This window comes from Bison bison, unplaced genomic scaffold, assembly GCF_000754665.1.
Source record: "Bison bison bison isolate TAMUID 2011002044 unplaced genomic scaffold, Bison_UMD1.0 scf7180017864251, whole genome shotgun sequence".
Classification (NCBI taxonomy): Eukaryota; Metazoa; Chordata; class Mammalia; order Artiodactyla; family Bovidae; genus Bison; species Bison bison.
Genome location: NW_011494823.1, coordinates 2,036,639 through 2,045,211, shown reverse-complemented (window position 1 = coordinate 2,045,211; position 8,573 = coordinate 2,036,639). Strand labels below are relative to the sequence as shown.

The 8,573-nt window shown below is 43.7% G+C and overlaps 1 protein-coding gene across 1 annotated transcript; it reads right to left on the bottom strand.

The window, feature by feature from the left end:
• Window positions 1-3,456: 3,456 nt before the first annotated feature.
• On the bottom strand, window positions 3,457-4,428 carry LOC104994127 (olfactory receptor 2AT4). The gene has a single exon (XM_010847590.1). The coding sequence runs from the start codon at window positions 4,426-4,428 to the stop codon at window positions 3,457-3,459; it is 972 nt and encodes a 323-aa protein (XP_010845892.1).
• Between the last annotated feature and the right edge of the window lie 4,145 nt (window positions 4,429-8,573).

The following is an 8,573-nucleotide window of genomic DNA, read 5'->3' as shown; positions in this document are numbered from 1 at the left end:
CCCATGAAGTGATGGGACCGGATGCCATGATCTTCGTTTTCTGAATGTTGAGCTTTAAGCCAACATTTTCACTCTCCACTTTCACTTTCATCAAGAGGCTTTTTAGTTCCTCTTCACTTTCTGCCATAAGGGTGGTGTCATCTGCATCTCTGAGGTTATTGATATTTCTCCTGGCAATCTTGATTCCAGCTTGTGTTTCTTCCAGTCCAGCGTTTCTCATGATGTACTCTGCATATAAGTTAAATAAACAGGGTGACAATATACAGCCTTGACGAACTCCTTTTCCTATCTGAAACCAGCCTGTTGTTCCATGTCCAAGTCTAACTGTTGCTTCCTGATCTGCATACAAATCTCTCAAAAGGCAGATCAGGTGGTCTGGTATTCCCATCTCTTTCAGAATTTTCCACAGTTTATTGTGATCCACACAGTCAAAGGCTTTGGCATAGTCAATAAAGCAGAAATTGATGTTTTTCTGGAACTCTCTTGCTTTTTCCATGATCCAGCAGATGTTGGCAATTTGATCTCTGGTTCCTCTGCCTTTTCTAAAACCAGCTTGATCATCTGGAAGTTCACGGTTCACATATTGCTGAAGCCTGGCTTGGAGAATTTTGAGCATTACTTAACTAGTGTGTGAGATGAGTGCAATTGTGCGGTAGTTTGAGCATTCTTTGGCATTGCCTTTCTTTGGGATTAGAATGAAAACCAACCTTTTCTAGTCCTGTGGCCACTGCTGAGTTTTCCAGATTTGCTTGCATATTGAGTGCAGCACTTTCACAGCATCATCTTTCAGGATTTGAAATAGCTCAGCTGGAATTCCATCACCTCCACTAGCTTTGTTCATAGTGATGCTTTCTAAGGCCCACTTGACTTCACATTCCAGGATGTCTGGCTCTGGGTCAGTGATCACACCATCGTGATTATCTGGGTCGTGAAGATCTTTTTTGTATAGTTCTTCTGTGTATTCTTGCCATCTCTTCTTAATATCTTCTGCTTCTGTTAGGTCCATACCATTTCTGTCCTTTATCGAGCCCATCTTTGCATGAAATGTTCCCTTGGTATCTCTGATTTTCTTGAAGAGATCTCTAGTCTTTCGCATTCTGTTGTTTTCCTCTATTTCTTTGCACTGATCGCTGAGGAAAGCTTTCTTATCTCTTCTTGCTATTCTTTGGAACTCTGCATTCAGATGTTTATATCTTTCCTTTTCTCCTTTGCTTTTCACTTCTCTGCTTTTCACAGCTATTTGTAAGGCCTCCCCAGACAGCCATTTTGCTTTTTTGCATTTCTTTTCCATGGGGATGGTCTTGATCCCTGTCTCCTGTACAATGTCACGAACCTTATTCCATAGTTCATCAGGCACTCTATCAGATCTAGTCCCTTAAATCTATTTCTCACTCAACTGTATAATCATAAGGGATTTGATTTAGGTCATACCTGAATGGTCTAGTGGTTTTCCCTACTTTCTTCAATTTAAGTCTGAATTTGGCAATAAGGACTTCACGGTCTGAGCCACAGTCAGCTCCTGGTCTTGTTTTTGCTGACTGTATAGAGCTTCTCCATCTTTGGCTGCAAATAGTATAATCAATCTGATTTCGGTGTTGACCATCTGGTGATGTCCATGTATAGAGTCTTCTCTTGTGTTGTTGGAAGAGGGTGTTTGTTATGACCAGTGCATTTTCTTGGCAAAACTCTATTAGTCTTTGCCCTGCTTCATTCCATATTCCCAGGCCAAATTTGCCTGTTACTTCAGGTGTTTCTTGACTTCCTACTTTTGCATTCCAGTCCTTTATGCAAAGAGTCGGACAGGACTGAGCAACTGATCTGATCTGATCTGGTAATGAAAAGGACATCATTTTTGGGTGTTAGTTCTAAAAGGTCTTGTAGGTCTTCATAGAACCGTTCAACTTCAGCTTCTTCAGCATTACTGGTTGGGGCATAGACTTGGGTTACTGTGATATTGAATGGTTTGCCTTGGAAATGAACAGAGATCATTCTGTCGTTTTTGAGATTGCATCCAAGTACTGCATTTCGGACTCTTTTGTTGACCATGATGGCTACTCCATTTCTTCTGAGGGATTCCTGCCTGCAGTAGTAGATATAATGGTCATCTGAGTTAAATTCACCCATTCCAGTCCATTTCAGTTCGCTGATTCCTAGAATGTCGACATTCACTCTTGCCATCTCTTGTTTGATCACTTACAATTTGCCTTGATTCATGGACCTGACATTCCAGGTTCCTATGCACTATTGCTCTTTACAGCATCAGACCTTGCTTCTATCACCAGTCACATCTACAGCTGGGTATTGTTTTTGCTTTGGCTCCATCCCTTCATTCTTTCTGGAGTTATTTATCCACTGATCTCCAGGAGCATATTGGGCACTTACTAACCTGGGGAGTTTCTCTTTCAGTATCCTATCATTTTGCCTTTTCATACTATTCATGGGGTTCTCAAGGCAAGAATACTGAAGTGGTTTGCCATTCCCTTCTCCAGTGGACCACATTCTGTCATTGTTTAAAGACCACTGCATTTTTCTGGTAACCTATCTTTTCATATATTTTGCCCATTTTTATATTTGTATGTTAGATTTTTCTTCTAAAAATTCAGGAAGTATATAAATATGTTATCACTCAGTCGTGTCCAACTGTTTGTGACCCTGCCATGGACTGTAGCTCACCAGGCTCCTCTGTCCATGGGATTCTCCAGGCAAGAATACTGGAGTGGATTGCCAATTCCTTCTCCAGAACTCTTTATCTATTTTGGATATTTGCCCTTTCCCTGTGATGTAAGTCTTTTGTTTTTTGCCTTTGCTTTTAAAGATTTTTTTGCCATGCAGGTTTTTTTTAAAAAAGAAAAAGCTTCTTATGAAGAAGTGAAATTCTTATACAGTGCAAGATATCATATAAAGGTGAATATTATTCCATTGCACTAGGGGGAAAGCCTTGGACCAAAATATGGCAACCACTGTTGAAGTTGACTGCTCAACAGAATTTTCTTTTACCATTCTATATTTACTGATTTATTTACTCAAAAATATTTGTTGAGTTCCTAATCTGTGCTGAGGTCTTCCCTGGTGGCTCAGAAGTAAAGAATTCGCCTGCCAATGCAGGAGACGCAGATTCGATCCCTGGGTTGGGAAGATCCCTCGGAGGGGGAAATGGCAACTCACTCCACTATTCTTGCCTGGGAAACCCCATGGACAGAGGAGCCTGGCAGGCTACAGTCCATAGTGTTGCAGAGTGGGACATGCCTTAGCAATTAAACAACAACAACAACAATCTGTGCTGGGCACTGTTATTTGGTATCCTGAGAGCAGAATTGAAAAAGTCGCTCAGTCGTGTCCGACTCTTTGAGACCCCATGGACTGTAGCCTACCAGGGTCCTCCATCCGTGGGATTCTCCGGGCAAAATACTGGAGTGGGGTGCCGTTTCCTTCCCCAGAGAGCAGAATTAGCTGCATCTACAGGTCAAGGGCTCCTATTCCAGCCTGAGTCTTAAGATGTGTGACTTTGGTAATGGCTGCCTTGACATCCTTGTTTCTTAGAGTGTAAATGAGGGGATTGAGGATTGGTGTGAGAATAGCATATGCTACATTGCCCATAATGTGGAAGTCTAGGGGCAGGTCAGCCCTGTAGGCCACATAGGCTATGGCAATGGATGAGTAGTAGGTGCCAACCACCAGGAGGTGGGAGCTGCAGGTGGAGAAGGCTTTGGAGCGTCCTTCTCGGGAGCCAATGCGAAGCACTGAGGCCAGGATGTGGGCATAGGAGAGAAGCACCAGGAGAAGGGGCAGGAAGGACACCACCATGGCGATGCAGAAGCCCATGAGGGTCTGGGGGGTTGTGTCAGAGCAGGAGGCTTGAACTAGAGCCAAATGATCACAAAAGCAGTGGTAGATTCTAGCAATGTTGTCATATGCCATGTGGGAGGTCTTCACTACTGCTGGGATGGGCAGAAGGAGGGCGGTGAGCCAGGCACTGGCTGCCAGGGCAGCATTGGTCTGTGGGGTCATGAGCGCAGTGTAGTGCAGTGGGCGGCAGATAGCCACATAGCGGTCATAGGCCATGGCCACCAGGATGAAGGCTTCAGAGCATGTAAAGCTTTGGAAGAGGTACATCTGCAATAAGCAGGAAGTAAAGCTGAGAAAATGGTCCCCAAACAGGAAAAGGGACAGCATCTTGGGGACAGTGGTTGTGGTGAAGAGGATGTCCAGGGCTGAGAGGTTGATCAGGAAGAAGTACATGGGCTTGTGGAGGCTGGACTCTGCCACCACAGCCACCAGGATCAGGGCATTACCCGTGAGGATGAGAAGGTAGAAAAGGAGAAAAATTAAAAACACAGGGAGGAAGAGGGACTCTGGCAGAGAGGGGATGCCCACCAGGTAGAAGACTGGTGAGCCACCCACTGATCCATTACAGGTTGTGGCCTCCATAGTAAGCCAGAGCTGGATTTCTGGGAGATGGGCAGCTGGAACATCTGGACACTGGAATATCTGGAAACAATAGAATCAAAGGATTCTGGAATGAGAAATCTACAATATTTACACTCTAGTCAAAAAATAAAGGTAATATTACAACCAGCTCTTGAAGACTTATTAGTAGGTTGCGGTATTAACTCCTACCATATGAACCCAAAACTTCTACCTCCTTTCTTTTGTCAAACTAATTATTAATTAACTAATAACCTACCAAATGAAAGACTTGCTATGTTCAGCTGACACAGTGATGAAAATGGAGAAAGCAGGCAAAGTCCCTATTTTCTTAGACTTTACATTTTACTAGGATAATCAGATATAAACAGTTGATTGTTGAATTATGATTGTGAAAAACTCTCTGGAAAGATTTCTGCTAGTCTTCATCTTAGATTTTATGTATCTAGTTTGGGATGTCAGGTCTCTTAAATCAAGTCCTTGAACTCATGCCTCTTCTTTTGCAGTCAAAGTTCCACCATGTTGCTTTGGAAGGACTGCTTTCTCCAAAGTTCTTTGCAACATGCTATTGCTCACATAGTTATCAAGCTTATTCTTCTCTTGTAAGCCTTGAATAGTAGTTCCTCCTGACTCCTTCTAAGCTAGATGTCAGTACTTCCATTTCTGTGTAGAATATAATAGATCACGCTAGCCCAACACTTTCACTGCAGCAATTAGGCAAACCTGAGTGAGTTACACAAATCATATTTTTCAGTAATTTGGAGAAGCATGGGTGCAAGAAGGATTCAATGAGTTGGATTTCCAGGTAGGAGGGGTCCTCCAAAGTGAACCTACAATCACCAGCTCTTTCCTTCTCTGGGAATATGACTCTGAGATTACTCCATCCCTGATGTTGCTTCTAATAAAATCTCTCTCATGCCATTGAATTATAAAAATGCCAAATCTAGACATGGTCAGCCAGGTTTTTTTTTTTCTTTGTAGACAGAAGGGGCAAGAGCTTGCCCAAGATTACACAGCAGAGCTAGGACCAGAACCCAGATCTCTGACTGCCAGACTAAGTCTATTTATTCTATGTTATGTCTTCTGGTGAATCTAGAACTTAAGTTTTCATGTGGAGAGAGATTGGGCAACAATTGTCTCTTTCCATCTCCTTTTCTGAGATGATACTGTCAACAACAACCCTAAATTCCAAATTGTTCTTAAGTTTCTTAAGTGTGGAGGGCGGCATGATTCCCTGTAAGTGGGTGAAGGCTGGTAAAATGTCTTTGTAAAAGACACCTGAAATAAGCCACTCCATTTTGAAGTCTTCCTTGAAAGAAAAAAAAAATGTTCTAGAGGTTGACCCCCATTATCCAAGCAGAAAAGCAAAACTCCTGCACCTTGACTTAAAAGAGTGAACCCTCAGCTGACCAGACCCAGTCTCCCAAAGCCAATCACCAGGTTTGTCTCACACCCAAGTTGATGCAAATCACCTTTATTTTCTTGCATGTTGTAAGAGCTCAGAGAAGTCAATTTTGGATTGAATGTCACTGAGTTAAACTGATTTGGGGTTTTAGGGGCAAAAATCCAGAGCCATCAAGTCCAACTCTTTCTCCCTCCTCTGGCTCATTTCTATTAAGTGGGGGAGACAGATACTGAGTCTGAAGTCTGGAAACTGTTTTCTTAAGGTCAACTGACAATTCATAGTAGAGATGGGTCTTAAACCCAGTGTCTAAGCTCCCATCCAGTATTCATTAAGGACTTTTCATGAGATGATCCCTTAGCCTCCATTTAAAGCTTATCTTCTTACAGCCTTATTTCTCCTGACTGTCATCAAATGGCAACTCCTTGCTCTTGCTTCATTGTTTTTCCACACTAAGCTTCAGTGTTCCCTCCTCCAAGAGGTCTTTGTTGATCTCAGCTGGTTTGGAGGTCTCTTTCCTGGTTTTCACTGTTCACGTGATTTTTTCGGTCATCGCTATGATCACGCTGGATTGTCTCTTCTCTGTTTATGTGTTTGTGGCTCCATCAGACTGGAAGCCCAGGGTTGTAACTAGGCCTGATTTTCTATTTAATGAAGCACCAGCACCCTTCTTAGGAACTTGGGGTTCCAGAGGCAGGGGCCAGAATGCAGTTTCCCAACTGGCTTTGTTTTGCTACTCACTCATAAAATTAGAACGAAAGGATCATTAGCAATAAATAGTCTTAGTCTAACCCTTTGCTTATATAGCAGGGAACACAAAAGGTGGGGGGCTCAGAAGCAGGCTGTCATTTGCCCATGGTCACACAGTAAGTGAATGACAGAACCAGAATTAGACCATCAACAGGGCTGGATTATCACTTTGAGTCCAGGATAGCTAAGCAATGAGCCCAGGCTGCCTCATCTACTTGGGGCCACAAGACAGACCAATAAGTTGATGTTTATTTGCTCATCCTAAAGGCGCTGACACACTTTCCTTCCCTAAACTTCTGCTTGGCAGAGTCGGCCTATGCAACAAACCAACAAAACATGTGTTTAGGGTGCTAGCTAGATAATAACATGAAAAAATGTTAGTGTTCGATATTTTAAAAAAGCATGATTTGATGTAAAAACACAGCAAAAATTGGAAAATTTTTGGACTCCTTTACATTTATTTTGTGGTTTAGATTAAATAATTTTATTTTGAATACATATTTCAGGGGGTGTTTTCAGGACTTAAGAACACTAAACATTGTTAGAAGACCATTTCTTTGGTCAAGATTTTCTATGAGCCAGTTACAGTGCTGGAGGGGACAGAGAACAGAAGAACCAGTCACTGAATGTCGAACCTCACACCATGCATTTCTCCTCCCATCATGAAATCTTGCCAGGGAGTGGTTATGCCCCTTCAACAAAGGAGAAACTTAGGGTTGAAGAAGAACAGATATTTGTTCAAGGCTGGTGAGGGGTGAGAGCAGAGGATGTTCTGGAGCCAACCTGCTGGCAAAAGACTGAGCCCTGCCTGGCAGCCCAGAGTCCTGGCCCCTTGCTTGCTGTGACTTTGGGCCTCGAGGCCTCAGTCTTCCCATCTGCAAAATGAACACCTTGGGAGAGATAATCTCCTTCAACTCAATATACACTTTTTAATGTCCCCTCTGGATTTGGCCCTGCAAAGGGTCTGAGCTGAATGCCTCCTGGCCTAAGACTCTAGAAAAGAGAGTAAGGTTCTCCCATTTATTAAGCTCCTGGTGCATGCTTCATTCTTTATAGTTATTGTGTCATTGTACAGCTCTACAACTCCCAAATCTATGCCCTTCTCTCATATTCCCCTACCCCATGCTATTCCCACAGAAAAGGAGAATAGATGTGAATTATAGAGTTTGGGTTTATTACCTGGAATTAGAAAGACCTGGGTTTCCATTCTCTCTCTGCCTCTTTCACTTTCCCTCTCGAACTGCAGTTCTCTCCTCTGTGACTCAGTGTTGACGGACACCTTGTTGAATATTCCCATTTCTTTTACCATCCTCAGCCTTGCTTCCTTGTGAGAATCTCTTACAAGATTATTGGCCTCTTGATTATGACTGCACATCCCTGTCTGTCCTGCCAAGGTGGCTGACCTGGGGTCACATAGTCAGACTGTGTGTGCACATGGGGATCTGGATGCTAGCACAGCACGTGTGTATGCCTGGACTTCTGGCCTCCCTGAGCTTGCCTACCCATCCACCCCAGACTTTTCTCCCTTCTGAACACTCCCTCCCCAGCCCAGCTCACCTTCTGTGCCTGATCCACCTTGGTGTCTTCTGTGGAATCATCACACTTGGCCCTGGGGAAAGGGCCAGGTTGGAGCCGAGCCCGGCCCATTAAAGCCCAAAGCCAGGCCCTGTGGGGGTGCTCTCCTTCAAGTTGGCTCCCCTATGAGACCCCACATCTGCCCACTGGGAACACTTCCTAGGGTGGAGTGGGGGACTTGGCCCTTGGCTTTGCAGAAAATGAAAACAGTGTCATTAACCATCCTCATGGGTCCCAGAACTTTATCACTAACAAAGCAGTTTGATTCCTGTTTTCCTAGCTGGTCTCACAATAGCCAGTAGGATGATTCCTACTATATGGCATTTGAGGAAACTGAGATCTGGAGAAGTAGAGTGACTTGACCTAGGTCACATGGGTTGCTGGTGGCAGAGCTGGGATTTGGACCCCAAATCTGGTTCAG